Source organism: Prunus dulcis, chromosome 1 (assembly GCF_902201215.1).
Source record: "Prunus dulcis chromosome 1, ALMONDv2, whole genome shotgun sequence".
NCBI classification, from domain to species: Eukaryota; Viridiplantae; Streptophyta; class Magnoliopsida; order Rosales; family Rosaceae; genus Prunus; species Prunus dulcis.
In genome coordinates this window covers 30,234,442-30,260,095 of record NC_047650.1, presented here as the reverse complement: position 1 = coordinate 30,260,095, position 25,654 = coordinate 30,234,442, and the positions used below count along the sequence as shown (strand labels likewise).

Here is a 25,654-nt window from a genome sequence, read left to right as displayed (position 1 = left end):
CTCGCTTGACTCGGACGAGTCAACCACGTGATGGATAATCTGTTTGGGTTGTGGGCACCCCAAAATTGAGCCAAACGGATTTATTTATTTATGGTCCGCCCAACTTACTAATACTGAGCCCAGACTCTAGCTCAAGGCTTTAAGCCTCAAAATTACAGCATCAGACCCTTACTCGTCTTCAACCCCAGTATCGTCGAAACCTGTACTGAGTTAGAGTGTCAGTCTAAAAAACAAACACAATGTTGAAGTTCCTGTCGAGAGTGAGGATCGAGTTTAATGCCTTGGACCCGCGTACGGCGTCTTGTCTAGAGTTCTTGGCACAGTGCAACGCCCGCAAGGCCAAGGAGTCCAACCCCTCCTGCGCCGTCCAAGTCAAGCGCCGAACCGACGACGAGCCGCCCAAGATCACCGTCACCTTCGTCAACGGCGTCGAGGAGGTCTTCGATGCCACCGCCACTCCCGCCCAGGACATCAGGAACATGATCCTTGAAAAGGGTCAGAGCCTCGAGACCGAGCAGATGTTCCGCGACGCCGGCGAGCCCTGGCCCGTCATTATCCCCGCAGAGGAGCTCCACCAACCGGCCCCTGGTACCAAGGTGCGTAAAGGTTTTTACATTTCTGTGATCTTTTTTGCCTTCGCTGGGTTTTTTTGGGGTGAATCGTCAGCGCGGCATTTCGTCGAGCATCTAACATGCAATGAATAAAAGGTGGTTGGATCCGATTTTATTGTTTTTCAGTACTTACTGGCACTGTTGAAACTTTCTGTCATACAATTTGTTATTGGTGTAATCACCCTTGTTGCAGTTGCTATATATTCATATCGATTTGTTCTAATCGAAATCCCCATGTCTGTCAAAATTTATGGCCATAGAATGTTTTGAAGATATCTTCAATTGTTTTGTTCATATCCTCTTGCTCTTTCTGGTTGAGGCCTAGAAGGATTTATTTGTTATATATTGTTTTTCTCACGTTGCCAATGTGTCGTTTCTTTCAGCCGAGGAAAGCAGAAGAGAAAAAGCAGTAACCTGTTGTCGTTTGATCAAACATATTACTGGGGAGCGCTGCTTATATATTCATTCAGGTCTGTTAGACTTCCATTCGGTGTTTCATTTGGAAAAAAAGAGAATTCTTGTATTGGAGTTGCAATTTAGACAACTCTGTCTTGTTGTGTTTTTGCTTCACTGTAGAAGCTTTTGATATGAATGATTAGTTGATGTTGAATACTCGGAGTATGAATTGTGGTGGAAGCTCTGATTGGTTCTTGCAGTCGTTATAACATCAACCAAAATAATTTCTTGTTTAATCTATCCAGCTCATGCATACAACCATAGACTGGATGGAATAAACTGGGATAGAAGCAGCAACCATACGTAAAGTAAATTTATTTTTCGATAAAACAGCATTAACCAAAAGTATATCAAGGCGAATTTATGTTGCTCTCTTTTACATCATCGCCTACATGCAAATCAACATATATCCCCACTGATGACTAAGATGAACCTATTTCAAGTCTAGGTCAGATGATTCTTTATGAGTTTATTTACACCCATCATTTAGAAATACAGAGATACAGACGACATTTCTCCACAACTGACTTCTTTCTTCTAAATACAATCACAAGTTGACCAGCCAGGAAGCAAAATACAAAATTACCGCATAACATATGCAGTCTATTCAGCGATCTTCCCGTTGAACTGCATTAGGGTCTGAGACCATGTCCATCATCATCTTCTCCGGTGAATCCTCCCAATTTGCAAATGTTTTCAAGTCAACCTATGAGGACGAGGGCCAAAAAAAAAAAAAAAAAAAAGCATTATTAACTTCAAAATGCAAACATTGCCCTTGTCTGATGTAAGACAGATTACCTTTCGTCTTTGATCAGTGAAAAGTTGTTCCCTCTTCTTATATGAATCTTGCACATCCTTGGCGCTTCTCCCACCAAGCCCCCAAACTTCAACTTCTGAAATCAAAGCTTCAACAGGTAGGAAGCCCTGATTGCACCAATTTAAGCTCAATTATTATTACATTAAATTAACCCAGCATACCCTATAAGTTATAATTTCCAGTCACAGTTGCTTAAAATTGAAAAAAATAAAAATAAAAATTTGTATCGGAAGATTTAGATACTTAAGTTAAGTCCATACTTTTTCTTTTTCTTTTATAAAAATCGCAGTTAATAACTTTCAACTGCTTGCAACATAACTTTTATACCTGATCAGGAAAGAGGGAGCCAGGTTGATACGTTTTGTCAGCTGCATGGTGGCGGATAGTAACTTTGGAAAAATCTTCATCAATAAAAATTCTTTCATTTCCCAAACTTCCGCCAAATCCTATCCCCACAGGCTTTGGTTTCGGCTCATATGCCCTACCAGTGGGATGCAGATGGCTGTAGACAAAGTTCTTTTCCTTTCCTGTCAATGATCATAGTTCATATACGGTTAGTTTCAGAGACATCTAGTCAGCAATTTTGAGAAAGGAAAATATTCTGAGTATCTCTCCTTCCATTTTCCCTCTACGTTACATACCAGTAGGTGGATACACATGAAAGACTGGACTTATAGCATATAGATTTCCCGAACTTCCATAAAAGAGATCCTTATTTTCAAAACCCTGATTTGTGAGTGCACCTACAGTCCATTTTCTCTCGTTGGCTCTACCATCACTGGCATCTCCTGAAGTTGCAGAAAACAGCATAAGCAGTGGCCCTTGGTAACCTTCAATGTTAGACCAGAATCTATTCAACCCTCTGCCATGAAGAGATGACCTGCAAATTAGTATGCAATGAAACACATCAGACAAATAATAAAGAACTGCTGACAAAATTTAAGCCTCGATCCTACTGGAATTTGTCATCAAATAACAGTAAGGATGCAATGGAAGAAAAACTAGGTATGCGGGAAAGATTAATGTAAAAATTTTCCATAAACATAACACGTCAACTAACTACCTTTGGACTCCGAGACCGTGAAAACAATAAAATAAATATTTCAGGATATTATGGTTGTATATATTGGTAGTACTGAGGTTATATTCATGAAAGGACTAAAATTTAATAATACCAGAACAGAGACGAGCGACATGGAATGCGATTGCGCAGGAAAGAATTCAAATAACACGAGATCAAGGGGATAAAATGACACACCTGTAAAGTAGGTTCTTGTCTATTCCATCAGTCTCGCTGGGGAAGCATGCTTTTGATATCTCTTCACTTATTGTGCCTCTCAATGCAAGGGAAATCGCCCATGCCATTCCACTAGACAAAAGATGAGAACTGTATGCCATGGTTGAAGCATTCTCTACCACTGATGAAGTTGAGCATTCTAGTCCATCCTGCCATCAAAATCCGTTTCATTCTGGTAATATAAATTTCCAAGTTCAAAAATAACTTGAGTGATCTAAAAAAGCAACTCGTTCTATAAGTAAGTGCCTCAATACATAAAAGGTTCTGACTGAGTGCACTTCCCATTATGTCTTAACGAGTCCTTAACCCATAAGCTCAAATACATGATATCGTATTGGCAAGGCAACAAGATAATGAAATATAAGAGAAATGGAAACATGAAGGCTTATGATTTTGTTCAATTGAAAAGATGTTAGATACCTTGTGAGAAACACAGTTTTTGAGAATTGCATACACAAACTGTGAAAAGCAATCTGGGAGACTAGGCACTGTTCTCACAACCCAGGAAAGAAACTTCCCCACAGGAAGTTCAACTTCCAAACCCGAGAGCTGGCAATCCCACACATTCAAGCCACTGCCAACGTCAGCGCATGAAACAATAGCCGACAAAACAATCTGATTAATATCCGGCAGAGGTAAATCTATTTTCTCTTTGGAAATTTTCGAAGTCCTAGAATTCCAGGAAATGGCCCAACACATCCAAAGAAGCATAAGCACGTCCACGGGCTTAAGCGACCCGGTTATCTTACACTCAACATCATCAGATTCAAATTCCAAGTTCGAAGGCGAACCCGCCTTTTGAAGTGTCACAGCAAACACTCTGAGCAATATATTAAGCGACATAGACGCAGACATTCTTGCACAGCACTTATTATAGCCTCTAACGAACTCAACCCAGCTCACTCCGCCTTTCTCCGAGATGAAAATCAGGTCCAAAATTGACGAACCAAGATGATCCAACAGCATCGGAAAAGAATCAGGCACTGTAAGAGCTTCACATACTGGGTTCTTGTAAGTTAAAGAGAAGCATTGCTGAAAATTTGAAACGCAAAAGCTTCAATTTCTGGTTTATAGAGGCATAGAATGAAAATTGAATTCGAGGAGTTTAGTTGGCATTTTGAATCTACCTGAAGAGAGTTGAGGGGAATTGCATTAGAATCAGGATGGGCGAGGCTGGAGAAAGATTTCTGAAGCATAGAAAGAGCTCCAGTGGAGGCTGCTAGGGCTTCCGCCTCTCGTTGCTCGATCGAAACTTTCTGCTCCGTCGAAGTTGATGCACCCATTTTCGCTGGATTTTCTCCGCAACCGGTTCTTTTCTTTTCTCAAGATATTGCGCCAACTTACCGACCTATCTGCTGCGTTTCTTTAGTTAGAACGATCTCACAATACGGTGTCGTTTTATGCCACGTGGCAGGAGTGATGCTTAAATCATGCCACGTTTCGGGTAACGGTTATTGACTGGATGTTAAGCGCATTTCCAAATCCAGCAACCCGACCTTTTTTCAGTTCGGGTCCAAGATACAGATACATTATACATCGAAGAAACTAGTGGAGTGGAGTGGAGAGCAGACTGAACCACCGCTCAAGCTCAGGGGTTGCAATCTGATTAGGGTTTTGCTGCAAGCACTCGACGAATTAAGCTGAGATTTTCATCACCGAATCCAATGGCACCACCTCCAGGCCCTTACGCTGGCACCAGCACCCTCGCCTTGGTACACTCCTTTCCTGTCCCGCTCATCTCTTCTGCGGAGGAATGTGATCGTAAAGTTTCTTTCTTTAAATTTTGAATGTTTGATAGGTTGCTCGTGCATCGGCCTTCACTTTCGGTCTGGTTTATGGAAGCGTGAAGCTCAGGGTTCTCAAGGTGCTTCCTGATCTCCTTCGATTTGACTTCTTATTTCATATTTATATTTGCTAAAAATTACGGATGTATAAGTATAGTTCGAACTGATCGGCGATCCTGTTTGCGCGTCTGCTTATGCATTCTTCTTAGCAATACAATGCTATGGGATTTAAAAATGATTCAACTTTTGTATACAGATTTGCATACAGAGCATTTTGTCCCAAACCCATGTTTTCTTGTTGAAAGCAATCTTTGTTCCCTTAGTCATTTCAACTTGTCTATTGTTTCTGTGGTTCTGTTACTGATATATATTATAATATATATGTGGTGTGGTTATTCTTACTGATTACATGCCATGTGATTATAACCAAGTCCCTCATTCGCAGATTTAATTTTATATGCTTCAGTTTGGTTGTTCTTGTTTGATTTTTAGGCCGTTTCATGTGAGTAGATTTCTAGGCAGCACTGCATTTGATCTTATGGCCCTTTAATTGCTTTTGCAAAGTAAAATAAGCTGGTGGTTGATAACTGGCAATTGCTAATATGCCTCTGTTGCATAAATCAGTCTGTTTCATAGTAGTCAGGTCCCGAGGCCTGAGTGGGGTCTTTGAAACTACTTTCAGGATTTCAAATGTGCTTTTGATTTCGACTCCAAAATTTGTAGATTCCAAGATGCCAATTCAATTCCGAAGTTGCAGATTTTTCTGAAATCTAGGATTTTTAGTTTTGAAGAAGTGTTTTGGAATTTTCAGATACTTTTGAAAGGAGAATCGTTGAACTTTTCCTCTCCTTCATTTGCTTTGCCTTGTGAAAAAATTAAGAAAGAGAACCTTAACTTGCTTTTGTACATCATACATATTTTTCTTGCATTGTATAGATGTTTATTTACTTTGTTCTTTTGATTATTAGATGAAGGCCAAGTCACATAAGAAAGCTGAAGCCAAGGCTAAACATTGACGGGCTGAAGTCGTTAGCAGGGCAAGATCATTAGAAATTTTTGCCAGAAGAACGTTTATTTTATGATTAGTTAGTAATATTACATTGACCAACTCCTACCCTTTAGAAGCTTCAACCATAGGCTGAGTGCCAGCCTTTTCGGATTGTTGTTTTGTAGTTGCATAACTAGTATCCTTGAAGAAGCTATGTGTAAGAGTGGTCTTTGCTCCTGTTTCACTCTTTTATTTTTAGTTCAATCGTTGGCATTTTTTGTGTAGTCTTGATTCTTGAAAGCAAATTTTTTATGTTTTATTACTTTTGTACCATAATCTCTTCTCATCTTTCAGCTCCAAAGTGTATCGAAACAGAAAATTTGGGATTTATAATTTGGTGGTAGAGCATTTACCTTCGCAACTACAGCACAAAACGTAAATTTTTGTTTACACTACATTATGCAACTGTAACGCGACTTCTTTTACGACAGCAAAAAGGACAGGTTATGAGCAGTTGAGATTTTATGTTCGATTTTGTTAAATCATTGGCCAATATTTTTTTTTTATAGGAAATGATATTCTACTTTAATCTAATCTAAACTACGGGGAGGGGGACTCGAACTCATATGCAGAGTGGAGAGCCTTATCAAGAAGAGGGCGTCAAGGACATCAAGAAGGAAATTGAGTTGGAGACCAAGGAAAAGCGAAACGGAAGAGAATAACAACACAAAGAGCAAGAATAAGACAGGCGTAGAGGTAGGGATAGATATAGGGAAGGAGATAGAGATAGAGATAGACACAGAGGAGGTATAGATAGAGATGGGAGGGAGAGGCGAAGGGAAAGGTATGATAGAGATGAGAGGCGTAGAGATACACATTATAATGATGATGGTGATGACAGGGGAAGGCATACAGATCGATACAATAAGCATAAGAGAGATGGGTATGAAGACGATGGAGATGTTAAGGAAGATGGTGATGATAGGAGAGGTAATAGGGATCGGCAGAATGGCCAGAGCCGTTCGGATGAGCCCAAATTGTATCAGGTTTATAAGGGCAGGGTTTCCAGAGTGATGGACACCGGTTGCTTCGTTCAGTTGAATGATTTAAGAGGGAATGAGAGTCTGGTTCACGTTTCATAGATGGCAACTCGGCGAATTAGTAATGCTAAGGATGTGGTGAAGAGGGATCAGGAAGTTTATGTGAAGGTGATTTCAATTTCAGGTCAGAAGTTGAGCCTTTCGATGAGGGATGTTGATCAATATACAGGGAAGGATTTGCTCCCCTTGAAGAAGAGCTCAGAGGATGATGCTCTTAGGACGAACCCATCTTTTTCAAAGGATGGACCTGTGACTAGGACTGGTCTTTCCGGGATTAGGATTGTGGAAGAGGATGAGGTTGGCCCATCACGCTGGCCATTGAAGAGAATGAGTTCGCCAGAGAAGTGGGAAGCCAAACAGTTGATTGCCTCAGGTGTTTTGGGTGTTACAGAGTATCCTATGTATGATGAGGAAACCGATGGGATGCTTTATCAAGAAGAGGGAGCTGAGGAAGAGCTTGAGATTGAGCTCAATGAGGACGAGCCAGCCTTTTTAAATGGACAGAGCAGGTATTCTGTTGATATGTCACCTGTGAAAATCTTTAAGAATCCAGAAGGGTCACTGGGTCGTGCAGCTGCACTTCAGTCCGCACTCATTAAGGAGCGTAGAGAAGTGCGTGAGCAGCAGCAAAGAACCATGTTGGATTCTATCCCAAAGGATCTCAATCGTCCCTGGGAAGATCCAATGCCAGAGACTGGTGAGAGGCATCTTGCACAAGAACTTAGAGGTGTTGGTTTATCGGCATATGATATGCCTGAGTGGAAGAAGGATGCTTTTGGGAAAACCATCAGTTTTGGGCAGAGGTCAAAACTCTCAATCCAGGAACAGAGGCAGAGCTTGCCTATCTACAAGCTGAAGAAAGAATTGATTGCAGCGGTGCATGAGAACCAAGTGCTTGTCGTCATTGGTGAGACTGGTTCGGGTAAGACAACACAGGTAACACAGTATCTTGCAGCAGTGGGTTACACGACAATGGGTAAGATTGATTGTACACAGCCACGTAGGGTGGCTGCCATGTCTGTGGCCAAGAGGGTTGCTGAAGAGTTTGGTTGTCGTTTAGGAGAGGAAGTCGGCTATGCAATTCGTTTTGAGGATTGCACTGGTCCAGACACTGTCATCAAGTACATGACTGATGGTATGCTTCTTAGGGAGATTTTGATTGATGAGAACCTTTCTCAGTATTCTGTGGTCATGCTTGATGAAGCTCATGAGAGGACAATCCACACAGATGTTCTTTTTGGACTACTGAAGAAGCTTGTGAAGCGGAGACCAGACCTTCGTTTGATTGTCACATCTGCTACCTTGGATGCGGAGAAGTTTTCCGGTTATTTCTTTAACTGTAACATCTTCACTATCCCTGGGAGAACTTTTCCTGTAGAGATACTCTACACTAAACAGCCGGAAAGTGACTACCTTGATGCATCTCTAATAACTGTTCTACAAATACACTTGACAGAACCTGAAGGTGACATTCTTCTTTTCTTGACTGGACAAGAAGAGATTGATTTTGCATGCCAGTCTCTCTATGAGAGGATGAAAGGTCTTGGTAAAAATGTCCCTGAGTTGATTATCCTACCAGTGTATAGTGCCCTTCCTAGTGAAATGCAGTCAAGGATATTTGATCCTGCCCCACCAGGTAAGAGGAAAGTAGTTGTGGCTACTAATATTGCTGAGGCATCACTGACCATTGATGGGATATTTTATGTCATTGATCCTGGTTTTGCAAAGCAAAATGTTTATAACCCAAAGCAGGGGCTAGATTCACTGGTCATAACTCCAATTTCCCAAGCATCAGCTAAGCAACGAGCTGGGCGTGCTGGGCGTACAGGCCCTGGGAAATGTTACCGCCTCTACACTGAGAGTGCATACCGCAATGAGATGTCCCCTACTTCAATTCCAGAAATCCAGAGGATAAATCTTGGGACTACTACACTTACGATGAAAGCTATGGGGATAAATGATCTCTTGTCTTTTGATTTTATGGATCCTCCTTCACCCCAAGCACTCATTTCTGCCATGGAACAATTGTACAGTTTAGGAGCACTGGATGAGGAGGGGCTGCTCACCAAATTGGGTAGGAAAATGGCTGAGTTTCCTCTGGATCCACCCTTGTCTAAGATGCTATTGGCCAGTGTGGACCTTGGATGCAGTGATGAGATCTTGACCATCATTGCAATGATTCAGACTGGCAATATTTTTTACAGACCTAGGGAAAAACAAGCCCAGGCAGATCAGAAGAGAGCCAAGTTTTTCCAGCCAGAGGGAGATCATCTGACTTTACTTGCAGTCTATGAGGCATGGAAAGCTAAGAATTTTTCAGGGCCATGGTGTTTTGAGAACTTTGTTCAGTCTCGATCCTTGAGGAGGGCACAGGATGTCAGAAAACAGCTTCTCAGCATCATGGACAAGTATGTTCTTCTAATTTATCTTGATGTGTATTCGTGGCTGCATGGATTTTTTTTCTGGTTTCACATGTGCATGAATGGTTTTAAAAGATGTAGATTAATGTTCTAGGTTTTCTCATGTTTGGTACATTGTATTTTTGCAGTAGTCGCGAATTAGGCACTCCTTTTGCTGTCTGTACTTGATGGAAATGCTGAAATGTTGTTCAGGCCTAGTTTGTGTTTTAAAATCTTGATATATGATACCTGAGCAGCGAATAGGTCATTACGAGTTGTCATGTTGATGTTACTACATACACTGTTTTCAGAGCATTATTAGCAGAAGTGCTTTTTTCCCATTTTTTCAGTGGTTAAGTATAGTATCTTTATAAATTATAACTACTCTTGTGTATAGCTAAATTGCCAGTATATGCTCTTCAAATGTGCTCTCTTGTGCTGACATGTTAGTCATTTTGATACCGGAATTGTTTTTCTTGGTAAAGTGTGTGTACAAAATATTGCAAAACTATTTTAAAAGTTGATATGAAAATTCAGGTGGCATATTACACATCGTACCATCGCCATTAACAGATTTCATTGATTGACATAGCATTGTCATGTAAGGTCTAGGATAGATTATTAGAAAGATTGTGTATAAAAACCTAGCATAAGTTTGTCATGCCAATGTCTCTACTAGCACCCCCTTGGTTTAGTTTATAACAGTGGTCAACGATTTCTAAGTTGAGTATTCTGATTTGAAGATGAAATTGCATTCTGACTATAGATTGTGAATTTCAGGTATAAAGTGGATGTTGTCAGTGCTGGAAAGAATTTTCCAAAGATCAGGAAGGCAATTACGGCAGGGTTTTTCTTCCACGTGCTAGAAAGGACCCGCAGGAGGGTTATAGAACCCCAGTGAAGAACCAACCAGTTTATATACACCCAAGCAGCGCCCTCTTCCAGAGACAACCAGATTGGGGGATCTACCATGAACTGGTTATGACTACAAAGGAGTACATGCGCGAGGTGACGGTCGTCGACCCCAAATGGCTCGTGGAACTGGCACCCAGGTTCTTCAAGGTGGCAGATCCCACCAAGATGAGCAAGCGCAAGCGTCAAGAACGTATTGAACCGCTATATGATAGATACCATGAACCTAACTCTTGGCGTCTTAGTAAGCGATGTGCTTGATATGTGTGTCATCTGGTGCTATCAGCATGAACTCGTCTTGGTCTTGTATTGGTTTTTCTGTCTTAATGTAATATGAATATCTTGTAATTCCTTAAGCTAATTTTTTGACATTGAGAGCGGGAGATCCTGTATGGACTATGGAGAAACTTTTGCCAACAATTTTAGCTCAATGGTCGTTAGCTTTTCAAACTTTTGTCAAAGTCGTAAGACTCAAGTTGATTTTGGACTTTTTTGGAGTGATGGGTAATGATATAGGCCTTATGATATCCGCATCCTTTGCCAAGGATCAAATGCAGACTTTTATTATGGTTTAACTCGCTAGGTCCATGATTCATAAAGTGTTTTCCACGACCGCCACCCCCCAATCCCTCCAAAACAAAAGAAAAGTGTCTCTAAGAATGCCATGCTATAATAATTAGGAAAGACATTAGATTTTATGGTTAAATCTGATCTCAAACTACTTCTCCTTGTACAATTCAATTAAAATTTCTCCCTTTTTTCCTGAAAAACTAAATTACGTTGAACAAATCCGGAGATTTTGTTGAACTTGAACCACATATCATTCCCCTTTTCACTCTCTTTACACGTTACAATCGCAGCCGACAACAATGTCCTGACCCTTGACAAAGTTACGGTGTCTTAAATTCACAAATCACTCCAATCTTTTACTTAACAATTGTTTAATCATTTCTCCACCACTACACTCAACTTGTTCAGTGAAGTTGGTACACAATCTCACTCGCTCAGAGAAGTCCCTCGTTTGGAGAAGAAGCAGAACCAAGATGGGCTCTGTTTCTCTGAAGATTGGTGATGGAACAGCCAGATTCAAAAGAGCAACGCTATGTTCATCAGCCGTCAATCTTCTCATGCTCTTCTCTGTCATCACGACTAATCTCTTCGCTCTCTACGCCTTCACATCCTCGCCAAAAGACCAACAAACCTACCATCTCCTTCACCACACCCAGAAGAACATCTCTCTCATCTCAGAGCAGGTCTCTCTGATCCTCAGAGAGATCGATTCCTCACAAAAAAAACTAGCTCAGATGGAAAAGGAGCTCCTTGGCTACGAAAGCATCGATCTTTCGAGATCCAACGTTGCACACGAGCTCAAACTCTTCCTTCAGCATCACCAGCTCCCTCTAGGCAAAGATTCGAGAACTGGGATCACTGAAATGGTGGCTTCCGTGGGTCATTCCTGCGAGAAATCTGCGGACTTGTTGTCTCAGTACATGAATTACAAGGTCTCCGGGCCTTGCCCTGACGATTGGAGTCTTGCCCAGAAGCTGATTTTGCGTGGATGTGAGCCTTTGCCCAGAAGGAGGTGCTTTGCCAAGACTCTTCCCAAGGTGGGTCTAAACCCTTTTCCCATTTCACTTTGGAAACCTGTTAGTGATAAGATCGTTACTTGGAGTGGTCTTGGGTGTAAGAGTTTTGAGTGCTTGAATAGTAAGAAATTGAGTAGAGACTGTGTTGGCTGCTTTGATTTGGTTAATGGGTTTGAGAATCAGAGATTTGTTAAGGCTAGAGGCAAGAATGATTTCCTTATTGATGATGTTTTAGCTCTGGGAAGTGGAGGAATCAGAATAGGGTTTGATATTGGAGGTGGGTCTGGTACCTTTGCTGCTAGAATGGCAGAGAGGAACATGACTGTGATCACTAACACTTTGAACATTGATGCCCCATTTAGCGAATTCATCGCTGCAAGGGGGCTTTTCCCTCTCTTTTTGAGTTTGGATCATAGATTTCCTTTCTACGATAATGTGTTCGATTTGGTTCATGCGGCCAGTGGATTGGATGTTGGTGGCAAACCCGAAAAATTCGAGTTCGTAATGTTTGACATAGACCGAATTTTGAGGCCTGGAGGTTTGTTTTGGTTAGACAACTTTTATTGCTCCAATGAGGAAAAGAAAAGGGATTTAACCAGGTTGATCGAGCGTTTTGGATATAAAAAACTGAAATGGGTTGTTGGGGATAAGGTAGATGCAGCAGGATCAGGAAAGTCTGAAGTTTATTTGTCTGCCGTTCTGCAAAAACCAGTTAGAGTATGATGATCGGGTACTTGATGCTCTATCTAGCTTCTTCTGCACAAAATTTGTTTGGCTTCATTGCTTTTTAACATCCTCGTGAAATTTCTTCCACGTCGCAATAAGGGCATCACCAATTGCTAATTTTCCCTACTGCAAGCTGGGGGTAGAATCTGTTCCGTAATTTGAAAGCTATTTTATTTCTTGATTTGTACTTTAGGGGATATTAGTTGTTCTGTTCTCTGGACAGTGAATTGTTAGGGAATGAAAGAATCTTAGTGTATTCGTGAATGTATTTAGGGTTTTGGGTTTAGCATTCAAATATGCATGCCCTTCTCTGATCCTAGTTAGTTAGCATGGTCTGGGTTTTCCCCCAAGAACTTGAAGAATCAGTTATTTAATATCTTTGTACTGGTAATTTCAATTCTGTGGTTTCAGGCTTTAAGCCAAGAAAAGTATGATAAATTAACCATTTAGATTTATAACCTCTTTCAGAGACCAGAGGTATCTATATCTTATGTCAATATTCTGCTTCAACTATATTAATGCTTCAATATATAAGTTTCAACTATGCCGTGTTTAGTAGATATAAAAAGCTACATCAAGCACAAATGTTCCAAGTACACTAGTACAGTTTCCTCATCTAGTTTCACTTCCTGCTAACTAATGTCAGCTATTAATGCATCAAATCCACCTAAAGCACAAAAGCTAAAGTACACTAGTAGCCACATCAACTGACCTAGCTTGAGTTTTCTGAATGCATAGTAAGATCAATACATCAGGCACAATCAAGCTGGAAACAACTCAACAATGCATCCTAGTTGCAAACCTATCGTGCAATCTGGCACGGTCAGAGGCAGCCATCTTAAGTACGGCCACCTTCGGACGTGGTGCCATTAATCCCTTGCATTGCAGCACTATTCAGAAGCTTCATTCCCTCCTCGCTCATCTGCTGAACTTCTGTAGGTGAAAGGATCCTGATACAGCGAACACAACCAACGAATTCCCTGCAAAAATATCCACAAGTGAAAACCATCAAAATTCAGAATCTGGCAGTATAATCTAAATTAATAGCAGCAAGTTGGTTTACTTACTCCCAAGGATCATCCCCAACAAGTAGAACGTCATTCTCATAATCCACATAAACCAATTTCCACCCTGAACCTTTTGGGTCATTTAGCAGCCCCTCCAGTCCAAACATGCATTCAATTGCAGAACATAGTTCTTCATAGTTTTTGAAACTAGTAACATCAATTGACCTTCCAACAGATCCCGTCTTTTGTACCTGTCAGCCAAAACCAAATCCATTAAACTCCGTTGAAACAACAGATAACCTCAACAAAATCATAAATTTAAGGGATCGAAAAAATGCATACTTTTGTATAGGTTCGCACAGGTGGAACCACTTGATGCCATGAACCGTTGTTCTGCAGTAGACTGCTCTCATCAAGATCTATATTGCTTGAGGATGTACCGCCTGAGTTGTCTGCTAGGTCTTGCCTGGAGAAAGCCTGGGAGTCTCCTAGGCTTGCAGAGGTAATCTGAGACTGAAGATCCTGGCTCGAGCTCAAGTTACCAAGCAAGCAATCTGAGGGGTTGTGGAAATCTGCATTCTTTAATGTAGAAAACTCATCCAGTATGGTGCTTGAAACAGAAGGGTCAATAACAGTGCTTACACCACTACCAACATCAACGTTTGGACAACCATATATCCCACTTTGATTGTTGCTCTCATCTGACAAATCTCTGAGACTGCTTGAGTTAGAAATACAATTAAGGCTACCAGGACCTTGATGGGATGAAGTGAGCTGATCCACTTGGGGTAAAAGCCTACAATTATTCAGGCTATTATCCCACATTTCCTGACCAATTGAAGTTAGGGAGGAATTATTTGCTGAAGTTAAAACAGCTGAAGAATCTTGCAAACCAAACACAGACAAAGGCCCCTGTGATCTAAGTGTCCCGGCAAAGGGTTGATAAGACTGGTAAAATATGCATTCATCATTGTCTAGGAATGGAAGCGAACCATTTGTGCTATTGAAATCTGAATTAGGCATATCAGTTTGTTGGGAGTGGTAAAGTAATGATTCCAAAGGCGGCTGCATAGGCCGTGGGCTAGTTTGTAGTTGCGCTGCACTTTGGTTTTGGTTGGCAAATGTCAGCTGGTTCACAAGGTTATAGGGACTAACAAACCCTGCAGCCAATTTATCTTCAATTCCCAGTCCTGTAGAATTCAACTGGCTTAACTGATCGGCAGAAAAATCAGTTTCTAATTTTGTCTTGTCAGTGCTATTTCCAACTGGTGCTTGACTTCCAAACTTTGTTAGGTTGTTCAGCTTTCCTGGTAGAATTGCATGAGATGTTGTATTCACGTCTATTGTAGCAGATTGATCCAGAGATGATTGGGGAGGGTTTTGACTCTGTAGAGATGTACCTTCTGAAAAGACACCCGGATTCTTTTGGTTGAGTTTGGCCTGCATGGCCTTCATATCTGCCATTAGATCTCCATTAGCAGGTGATTGCTGTTGTAGAGCAGCTAAAGTTCCAGCATGATTAACAAGTTGAGGTTTCAGTAGCATATTGACTAGCTGTTCCGAACATAGATTTGAAATCGAGTACGGAAATGAGTTCCCATTTCCAATCTCAGGAACACGGATAAATGGTCTTTTAATCAAATTTCCCCACTCAGTTTCTGCTCCTGGTAGCACAAAAAAAAGTCATAAAAAAACATCTAACAGACTTTCTTGCATGAAAACAGAAAAAAAAAAACTTACCCAAGAATCCAGTGTGTAATGGCCGTTTAAGACTCGAAGTCAGAGAAGGAAATATGAAAAGATTTTCAGGAGTCTCAATTTCCCATGAACTAACCCTGTTCTGTTTATCACAACACCCTGGCTCATCCCACTCTACCTGTTAATGAAGTGAATGTAGAAGAATCAACAGTTGAACATTCAAAGAAAACAGAAAAACCCTTCATTATAATATTGATTAGGGAACATAAAAGCAAGATCACTTAGTAAAAGCTCAAAGTAGCTTAAGCCACCTGAAGATTCCGCCACTTTGAACCAGGCCATCTCAGTGGATCTAAATCACTAGTACTGACTATTGTACCCATATACCTGCAGAGAACATGCAAAAATGTTAACCTCTGGCCACGCATTAAAGCAATGAACATAACATTATCACATTGATAATGATGATGTTAATGTATCATGCAGAAAATATTGAAACCTGCTGCATTCTATCATCATTGAAAAGATTAAGAAAGACCAGACAGATATCTGGAACCATTAAAAGGGTTTACTACACCAATCACTGCTGTTTATTTCATCATGACATGTTGTGGCACATAATTAATATACAATGCAATTCGGCCATTACCTGCGCTTACCCGACTCTTCTGTCTCGAACATCATTCCAAACCTCATTCCAACTGAGAGCTGGGTCCCATATATGGCCTTTTGGTATGTAGCCAAAGGTATGACAAATTCTGAAGGGCATGCCCTACGGGAGAGTAGAAATAGTAGCACAGTCAAGGAAAATTTCGCAAAATACACATATAGAGTAGAGTCCATATATATGTGCGAAATACAAATCAGTAAAAGAACATGCATTCATGCAAACCTTGGATTGTAGAATATAGTGAATGGACTTCGATTGGCTGCAGCATGAGCCGCAGCAGCAAGGACACCAATGTGCATGCTATCAGCAGATAGAACTGATGACGGCAATGTTGTTTGCTGACGATTTGCTCGTCTCACACCAATCATTAGCTGTGACCTCTCATCCCTTGTGATAGTGACGCAAATATACAATCAGACAACAGACAGTGGTAACTGACAACGTAATTCCAATATATGTGTGTGTGTTGTTTAACAGGCCTAACACAAAAATAGTAGAGATTTTAAACAAATTGGAAAACATTGTATCTGCAATTATTCGGTGAGCATAGCACCAAAGTTAATGGTTACTCATATTTGGAACTTTACAGCATGAAAACTTGGAACTCATTTCAACATCAATGTAGGCAACAATGTTTACCATAAGGACTGCGAGAAGTACAAGCAGGTAATTACTTTGTACCTGATAAACAGCACCGAATCACCCGCTCTAAGCCTCTTTGCACCAACAAACAAACTCCATCCAGTTGTGAGAAGGTGCCGCTTCGGCTGCCCTACATGGAAGGACAAAAATAGGATATACTCAACAAATATTTCAACAAGAAAAAATAGTATTTATGGGGAAAATATATCAAACAAGAATTTATCTTCTACAACCATAACCAACAAGTCGACTTCACATCACTTAACACAACATAGGATAGAAGCAACTACTTAAACATTCTCACCGCGATAAATATGGCGAAATGTCCAGCTATTATCATGCAAGTCTCGGACAACAAGTTCTTGGCTTGGTGGTTGCATTGTGAAATCCTGCAAGACATGACAAGAACAATGTGAATCCACATCATCCTGTTCCATATAGCATGAAGAGGTTTCCCAAACACCAAAGAGACAGGAAATCAAGAAAGCCTCACTAGTGGAGGGAAGAGCTTTTCTGCTGCTCTGCGCGGCACAGAGAAGCCCCCATGTGTGCTTGTATCACTTGCAGTCAAAGTTTTGCAGAAAAATTCACTTGGATGTTTGCTAGGCTTTAGTCCAAAGTCTGGTACCGGGAAGACATCCTTTTCCTGATACAACAATAAATTATTTACCATAATTCACAACTTTACTGCTAAGAATAAATAAAAATGTGATAAATTTAAGGCATATGTAAATAGTAACTAAGCTTACAGAGTTCACTGGTTTAAGACTCATCTGTGCGTAGATTTCATCGGTTTCTTTGTCTGCCTATTAAAAACATAATACAAGAGTGAAAAAAACATAAGACATTCTTGCAGAACTTTTTGATAGTATGTTCATATGTGAAGGGAACAAGTAATAGTCAGCCAAAACACATACATGCAGTGTAACATTTTGAACTTGGCATAGCAACTGAGATGGGAGATTCGGATAGTTGGGAATCTGTGAGGTTGCCGTTCTTTTCGTGGAAACCGCCACCTACATTTACATAGGAAATGTTCATCAGCAGTCACATAGCGTTGGTATAAACAGAAACAGATCAACTTTGAAGCTGTGACATATCTTAAAATGTAGCATATTTATTTTATAAGCTTCTTAAAGCGAATGGTAAAACAGCCTAATCCCCTAATCCCCTACCCAGCAAATATCTTACTATAAAGCTGTCTGATATGTAAAGATGCTGGACTTATGAGTGAATCTTACTAAAGAGGGTGAGAAACTAATCCAAACCTGTTCGCTGTGTCCTTGAGGGAAGTAATATGAAAGACTTCCCACCTGAGGCAAACAAACAAGTGGGCCGGCGCAGGCATGCCATAACTCTGAATTTATAGCCTTCCGGGACCCTGAACGCAATTATCCCAGGAGCAAATGTAATAAGACACAACTTTTAATAGTTTCGCATAACAATTAACAAAGAGGACATCTAATTAAGAAGTATAAAAAGGGGTTATTAAGTGTGCTCAACGTGCTCCATTCTCAGCCCAGACGTTAAAGATTCAAACTTCTAAAATGAAATCAAAGAAGGCAGAGTTTTTATGAAGGGAACAAACCAGAATGATCCTGAAGCTCTTTCAATAGCTTCATCTCATCAAGTATGCTTGGTTGTGCACCACTAAGCAAGCCCCCTGCTTTAATCTTCTCCTCAACTGAGCCCATTATCATGAGTTGCTTCGAGTCCCTCTCTATCTCAGCCAAAAGAAGCAAACTTTATCTTTAGTACAAAACCGGGAACCGCAATACAAAAAGCCGTTACATCCCAGCAAGAAATCTCTCATTTTTTCATCTAAAAATCCAAGAATTGCTCTGTAGATGACCCAGCAGATCCGTTTGTCGCATATGATCTGTTCAAATTAAGAGTGACCCATTTCTGAGAATCCCATATTCTGAGAGAAAACAAACAATCCAATCCAATCCAATGTTTGGGCACAAAAGCAGAAGGCCCACACAAAACCTTTCAGAGTAGAACCAAAATCAAGGAACAAAAACTGAACAAAGGCACTGCAGTGATCTTTTTTAAGAAGTAGTGGGGCTTTAATTCGGAACAAACCAAGACCCATCAGTTTTCATCAAAGCACGCGGACCAAAGCATGAGTCTTGAGTACCCTCTCTCTCTCTCTCTCTCTCTCTCTCTCTCTTAATCGAGTGCTTGTTTTTACCCTCCAAAAGAAACCGACCTTTCGATGAACCCACTTATCCTACTGATTGTATCTCTCTTTCACAATAAACAAAGGGAACAGAGGATCTCTATCACTATATCTTAGTAAAGTTTCTCTCTTACCTTTGGTTTGCTTTGTTTTGCTTTGAAACTGGAAAGAGTGTGTGTGCATGCTCCAATCCTACGCACACACTTTCTGTATAGGGGTGATTCCGTTGCAGCTTTAAACTGTTGAGCAGAATGATAATATAATATATTTATTGTTATAATAGTAATGTTTTTAAGAGTTCTCTTCTTCTACAGCATTTGCGTCCAAGTGTGATAATAAAGAAAAGAGCAAAAAAAGCAGAGCAAGACTAGCTGAACACGAAAATAGTACAATACTGATTCAGTACAGTAACCTCCTCTCTCTCACTCTAAGAGAGGGGAGAGAGAGAGAGAGATTTTCAAAAAAGGAGGGACTAGGGAGAGCTATTTCAATGTGAAAAAAAAAAAACAAAGAATGTCAATATAGCGTATTTTAGCACGTGGATTACGAGGATTTGCAGGGTCCTATTCTCTGTCAGCTTTTGCATATATAGCTAAAGATACTACCCACTTTTCACTACTCTCTTGTAAGACTTGTATTCTATTTATTTATTTGTATATGAAGCTGTTCATATATAGATAAATAATTAATAATTAGGGTTTGTTTTTTCTTTCTTTTTTGTTGGTTTTGGAAAGAGGAAGAGAAGAAAAAAGAAATAAAAGAAAAGCTGCTTTCTGACTCAGCTCTTCTTCTTGCGTCTGGTGTTTTGACTGAACTGATGAACATCACGCGTGCCGTTCACGACAAAAAATAATCAACAGGGCGAGGCGCACGTTAATGTAGGTGCCACGTGTCAGATTCCTGTCTGATCCGTCGCGGCGCCGTTTCTGCGTTTCACACGTCTCGTTTGCACTTGACGTCTTTTCTTTCTTCTTTTAAATTCCGATCCGTGTCTCCCCGATTTTAATACACACCACTAGCTTACTTTCTCAATTCTCACACTTTTACCATGATTAAATTCTTTAATTATTAAATTATTATTATTAATAAATGCTTCTTCTTTTTCTTTTTTAAGAATAGTTTTGTTGTGTTTTAGCAAAAGAAATCGTCAACTTACTTAAGATAGGAAATTATAAACTGGAACAAGCCATTGTTTTGTTGTGATTTGGTCCGAATGTCATATTTGATGATATTAATATTGATAGAGACTAGAGTTTGACCATTTATATCGGTAAATAGGTCGGTGCGTATCATTTCAACTTGTGACTTGTATTTAACGATGTGATCATGTGGGTCTCCAAAATGGGAAATTGGCAACCTTCTTTTTTTTCTTTTTTTTTGGGGTAGGGAAAAGCTGCTGTCACGTTTCCACATAAACATGGCTCCATATTACGGTTTACATGATTACAAAATCATCCACTGCGGCACTGCCTATTGTTGCATTCCATGGTACCAGCATATGCATGGGTAAAATCGTCACCCTATGCAATATTATAATTAACTAAATATTTTATAGAGAGTTGATTTTCTCACTTCTTTTTCGGATACTCTTTTTATTGACTAATATTTACTTTCACTCACTCATTTTTTATTCACTTATATTTATTTTTTTGTTATAATAAAAAGTATGAGTGTAATGAGCCAAAAAGGGAATGAGAAAATTAACCCTTATTTTATATTCTTTTTCATGATTAAAAAAAAACGTAAGCTTTTGAATATTTTGACCATGCAATAAATCCAATCCTTTGGAATTGCGATACAGAGGCCCACCTCCGTTATTAATTTAAAACATTAAAAACAATTTGATTTAGAGTTGGTCGGTTGGTGGGATTGGATCGCGAATTCTACAATACGACATCGTATTCTCAAGATTGGTTGGGTTGTGGACTTGTGATCTTTTTTATTTTTTTTATTTTTTTGGTCAATTGTGGACTTGTGATCTATTCGGTGATTTTTTATCATGAAAATAGTCGACATGGGACGTTCTATCTTTGACGCTGAAATCGAGTGTGTGATAGTAGCTACTTTCTCTCTTGCACTCTGTTCAACAGCGCTTTGGAACTTAAACAAGCCGAATTCTGAGATAATCCAGCACTTAATTTCTAGTTTAACTTTGAAACGCTCAATAATTTGTATATTCCAAACACCGCTCGATATGTGACGCGTGTCACACATGCATGCACCTTGCTTAGATTTTCTTACAACCTTCCTTCCTTCATTTCTTCATTCATGAGACGAGATGAGATGCGATGAGGAAAAGAAATAATAATTCCCATCTCACTTACTAATTATATAAAGATTACTGTGTCATCGCGCCACCACCACCGCGGAGTCTTGATGGTCCTCCTACCCACTTCTTTCTTTTACTTCAGTCTCAACTCATCAAGCCATACAAGACAAGTTAATTAAGCTGTGAATAATAATAATAATAATATTATGCTGCTAATACAATTTACAAAGCCTGCACAACATATTCTCAATGGGAGTAATAATGGTGTGTGGAACCCACTACGACTCTGAGCAACCATCCGATGGAATTGTTGACTGGCCGTGCTGAGAGCTACTAATTAGAGGCTACGACCATTTTCATACCTCCAACATATTGCAATAGCTCCCACTTATAAAACCAACTTTCCTATTTTTCGTTTATTACTCTATATTCTCTTTATTTCTCTTTTTATGTCATTTATCATAAGGAGAGAGGAATCGAGAAATAGGCAATAAAACGGACATGAAGATAACCAATACCAAGAAATCTATCATGAAACCATTGTATACAATAAGTATATGATATATATATCTCACCCCCAACATTTTATAAGGTTGATTTTGCAACTTGCTTTGCAAAACTAAAGATGGAGAAAGAATAATTATTTAAAAGAAATGATGATTTAAACACAGCACTTATGACGCGCATTTGCATTAATGCAGTTGAGAGGGGGGATTAAGAATGTCATCCAATGGGAATAGTATAAGTAAAAGATTTTAAGACGGGTCGGGAGAGTGTGTGAACTTTAGAGAACAAGCAAATGATTGAGATTGTAATTGAACATTATAATTAAGCCTTCCATTATGATTATGAGTTACGACCGAAACAAAAGCAAAATTAAAAGGGGATAGGATCAAAATCATAAATTTAATAAAGAGAATAAGACCAAATATATGATGTGGTGGGGGTGTTGGGTCCACTCTCGAGTACAGTGATAATTGAGAGTGAAAGAAGCTAAAAAAATGAGGCGTGGTATGAGGGGAACATGGAAACAGTGTAGGTGTAGGGATGCAAGGAGACACTGGGTCTGAAATATTATCATGAGAGAGAGCTCCGTTTTGTCTTTACACTTATTTACAGTCTAGCCTCTCTTTTTCTCTTTTCTCTACCCTAATTTTAATTTTGTACCAATGTTCATCCGGTCCAGTGTCATTATCCTCTCCTCCTCTCTTCGGTGCTACTTTTGGGTATGTGGGCCGAGATTCTAGGCAGCTTTGAGGGCTTTTCTCTGAACCAAAATAGAAAAGGCCCTTTATATTGCTATAGGTCATCACTCTACTGATTGCTCTCCCTTTTTTCAGTCCTATTGCAAATGACCCACTATTGTAGTGGCTCAGGAAAGGTTCTCGGTTAGAGTTTTAATATTGTAGAGTGTAAATTTAGTATGCTATTATCACTCTCAATAAAAAATACATTAAAAAACATCAAACTGACATCTCTTACATAGAAAAAATTTAACAATCAAGTTACATTGTTTGATTTGTATTTAATTTAAAATATGGAAATATCAATTCACGGTAATTGTTGATGAGGTTTCTCAATATATAAAATTCCTTTTCTCAATGAAATGAAGAATCTGTATGGACCACATTGCTGTTGTTTTTCTTTGGGGACATTATTATGGAAATCATTTCAGTAATACTACACATGGAGGCCGTATATAAATTCCAATCAATTTTTACCAACAATATTAAAAGAGCCGCGAGAAAAAGTGAAATGCATTCATGTTTTGGTGGAAGAGTTAATGTGACATTAAAAATGCAATGCATAATGCATCAGTACCCAGTTGCCAATATTGTGCTTTTGTTTTTTAAAAATCGAATTTAGGGCTGGAAGGGATGTGAAGCCCGTCCTCAAAAATGTACAAAACATATAAAGGGTCGAAGCCCATGTACGTGATCCATTGGGACCAAAAGCCCATTCTCTTCTCAAACTGTTTTCCAGAAACAAGCAAGGTAAAAGGGAAGGAGGGACAAACTTGTCATACAACAGGAGAGAGTATTTGTGGCAAGGCTATACTCAAATATGGAATTACTCGTTGCAAAGTTCCAATTGGGTTTGGGTGGAAGGATGATTAATTTTAAGTCATTCGGCAGCGGGCACTCACAAAATTATATATATACTAGTTTCACCATCTCTTCTATTCTCTTGTATACTTGCGTATAATTAATAAATAAATTCATAAATTTCAAATAGTTGTGTTTCTTATTTTAAAATTTTCAATTTTTATTTATTATATTATATTATATGAATAGAAAGGGGTGGGAGAAGATGGTGGTTTCCAGGTAGGTGAATGATTCTCAACTCCCCATGTGCGCCGTTGTTTTTGTAAATGAGAAAAATACACAAAGGGTCGTGACAAAGTCTTCCACATAATCCGGCATTGTAACATGCTTCCCCCCAAACCTCTAATTTATATCTTTGCTTCTCCACGGGCTTTACTTGACACTACACTTACGAGTTACACCATCCATGTGAAACCAAAAATAAACACATACATATATAAACTTGTTTTAATTAGAATCTTTGTTTTTCTCGACCTTTTATTATCTCACTGACCCATATCATATTCTTCGCACTCTTTTTATCATCTTTCATTCCATATTAAAAGTGAATTACGTACAAATGCTTTTTCTACATCCGGATATATATATATAAGAAAAAAACATTTGTGTATCATCCGCTTTAAAGTTCTTAACATAAGAAATTATGTCTTGTAGTAAGCTCTTACATAAGAAATTGTGTCTTGTAGAAAGCTCTTAACATAAGAAATTAAGTGTTGTACAAGATTTAGAGAAAATAAAAATAAAAAGTGACAAAGTCCTGTACCTAGATAGAGATAGATTATGAACTCAAAATCAATATTAATTCTAGATAACAACTAACATGATCTCATTGATTGATTCGATTGCTAGATAACAACTAACCCCCGTAAACCTCTAACCACCAAATCCTATTGCTAAACAAGCCAATCATTTCCAATCATTTGTTGTAATTTCAAAGGATAAAATAAATAAACAGCTGAGGAAGATTATTGATTAGGGGTTTAAGTAATTATGTGCCAACCTCTCTCTCTCTCTCACACCCACCACTACACACTACATTACATCCTAATATATATTCTTATATAGTATAGTGGACTAATGAGGCCCTAATCTCTTGCAACAAGTGTGTACTTAATTCGTAATCTACGAGTCTACGTCTACGTACGACCATCCTCTCAGTCTTTAGAAAGGTAGAATATATATATGTGTGTGTGTTAAGGCGGTTAGAAGAATCAATGTCCGAAGACAGCTAGGACTTAATTGATGCTTTTAATATTATATATAGAAAAGTTATTCGACCTCTTTTAGTGAAGTAATATATTATTATAGCTACATGTTAAATAAATGTCTGCGAAATACGAGTTATAAATTTATCCCGGGTTGCTATTATATATGATCCAAGTAAAGACGGAATGAGTTCGTGATTGGAAGGCAAGAGTGCGGCGGTTAATGCATGAGAACTTGGAGGGATACGGCCTATCTTTTCGACTATGGATTTTCTCGGGAATGATCATTGTATATATGCACATGCATTATCCATATAAGTCTATAGATATAGATATAGATATAGAAATAAATAGCTGGCCATTTGCTTATTTGATTGGCGTTACGTTAAGTAGAGCCATGTCAAGAGTGAAGACATGTGGGTGTGTGGCATCATGGCATGTGAGAATCAGATTCAGATGGATAGAATTGAAGATTGCTCGTAATCTCTCTGAGTACGTAGAGGACTTGAGAATGATCGAGAAGAGAGAATCTATTTCGTACCAATGAGTGATGAGATGACAAACAACAATTGCAATGAGGGAGAGGGAGGGAGGAATAATATTAATTAATATTATCGATTGAAATTTGAAATGAATTGAGCCCAGGGTTAATTGATGAAGAATCTATGGCTCTCCATTCGTTCCATATATCAGATTCTTTTCTTGTGTGTTCACCGTCCAAGAGATGGCGTGATCTGAAAAGCTGGAGCAACAAGAGAAGCTTTTTTTTTTTGGTTTGGTTTGGAGCGTGGAGGTGGAGCGTGCGTTTGCATAATAATTATAGAAGAAGCTCCTCCTTTTAATGTTGTTACGTCGTAAGATGAGAATATGATAGATGGGCATGGGCGCATGGGGCACATAATATATTGCACGTACGTGCACCGCTGTTACGCTTTAGGTAGGGTGAGTGCACTTCTATCTGTACTGTCTTCTCCTTTCGGTTGCACAGTTGCACAGTTGCACTTTGCACAGAACCCAAATCACTCATCATCCCATCTTCTGCCTGACCATCTCTTATCTCAAAAGGTTGGGCTTCCCACCTGTATCCGCACTCTGCTGACTGGCTGCTGCAAACTTTTTTGTTCTTTCTTTTGGGTCAAAATCAATTAATCTATGCATATCTTTTACAATTTTGTTCCTTTACAACACATTACATGGATG

General features: G+C 39.3%; 5 protein-coding genes and 1 pseudogene across 6 annotated transcripts; 4 read left to right on the top strand and 2 right to left on the bottom strand.

Annotated features, from left to right (window-relative positions):
* The first annotated feature begins 95 nt into the window (after nucleotides 1-95).
* On the top strand, nucleotides 96-1,303 carry LOC117620682. Its single transcript, XM_034350832.1, has 2 exons — nucleotides 96-596; nucleotides 995-1,303. The coding sequence occupies exons 1-2, from the start codon at nucleotides 240-242 to the stop codon at nucleotides 1,022-1,024; spliced, it is 387 nt and encodes a 128-aa protein (XP_034206723.1). The 5' UTR covers nucleotides 96-239; the 3' UTR covers nucleotides 1,025-1,303.
* A 64-nt stretch (nucleotides 1,304-1,367) lies between these two features.
* On the bottom strand, nucleotides 1,368-4,529 carry LOC117620676. The gene is made up of 7 exons (XM_034350819.1): nucleotides 4,309-4,529; nucleotides 3,602-4,213; nucleotides 3,143-3,330; nucleotides 2,526-2,764; nucleotides 2,212-2,411; nucleotides 1,866-1,991; nucleotides 1,368-1,773 (listed from the first exon to the last, which is right to left on the bottom strand). Exons 1-7 carry the CDS (start codon nucleotides 4,462-4,464, stop codon nucleotides 1,675-1,677), a joined length of 1,620 nt encoding a protein of 539 aa, XP_034206710.1. The 5' UTR covers nucleotides 4,465-4,529; the 3' UTR covers nucleotides 1,368-1,674.
* Nucleotides 4,530-4,634: 105 nt separating this feature from the next.
* Nucleotides 4,635-6,283, top strand: LOC117620689. Its single transcript, XM_034350843.1, has 3 exons — nucleotides 4,635-4,893; nucleotides 4,980-5,045; nucleotides 5,934-6,283. The coding sequence occupies exons 1-3, from the start codon at nucleotides 4,846-4,848 to the stop codon at nucleotides 5,979-5,981; spliced, it is 162 nt and encodes a 53-aa protein (XP_034206734.1). The 5' UTR covers nucleotides 4,635-4,845; the 3' UTR covers nucleotides 5,982-6,283.
* A 281-nt stretch (nucleotides 6,284-6,564) lies between these two features.
* Nucleotides 6,565-10,851, top strand: LOC117620667 (annotated as a pseudogene). Its single transcript, XR_004584832.1, has 2 exons — nucleotides 6,565-9,461; nucleotides 10,233-10,851. The product of XR_004584832.1 is annotated as a probable pre-mRNA-splicing factor ATP-dependent RNA helicase DEAH5 (transcript).
* A 222-nt stretch (nucleotides 10,852-11,073) lies between these two features.
* On the top strand, nucleotides 11,074-13,129 carry LOC117616576. Its single transcript, XM_034345933.1, has one exon. It carries the CDS (start codon nucleotides 11,408-11,410, stop codon nucleotides 12,671-12,673), a length of 1,266 nt encoding a protein of 421 aa, XP_034201824.1. The 5' UTR covers nucleotides 11,074-11,407; the 3' UTR covers nucleotides 12,674-13,129.
* Nucleotides 13,130-13,181: 52 nt separating this feature from the next.
* LOC117616575 (auxin response factor 5) lies at nucleotides 13,182-19,373 on the bottom strand. Its single transcript, XM_034345932.1, has 14 exons — nucleotides 18,282-19,373; nucleotides 17,962-18,074; nucleotides 17,611-17,709; nucleotides 17,443-17,499; nucleotides 17,187-17,339; nucleotides 16,998-17,082; nucleotides 16,733-16,823; nucleotides 16,274-16,438; nucleotides 16,031-16,153; nucleotides 15,693-15,768; nucleotides 15,424-15,559; nucleotides 14,026-15,347; nucleotides 13,744-13,934; nucleotides 13,182-13,656 (listed from the first exon to the last, which is right to left on the bottom strand). The coding sequence occupies exons 1-14, from the start codon at nucleotides 18,391-18,393 to the stop codon at nucleotides 13,515-13,517; spliced, it is 2,865 nt and encodes a 954-aa protein (XP_034201823.1). The 5' UTR covers nucleotides 18,394-19,373; the 3' UTR covers nucleotides 13,182-13,514.
* Nucleotides 19,374-25,654: the final 6,281 nt, after the last annotated feature.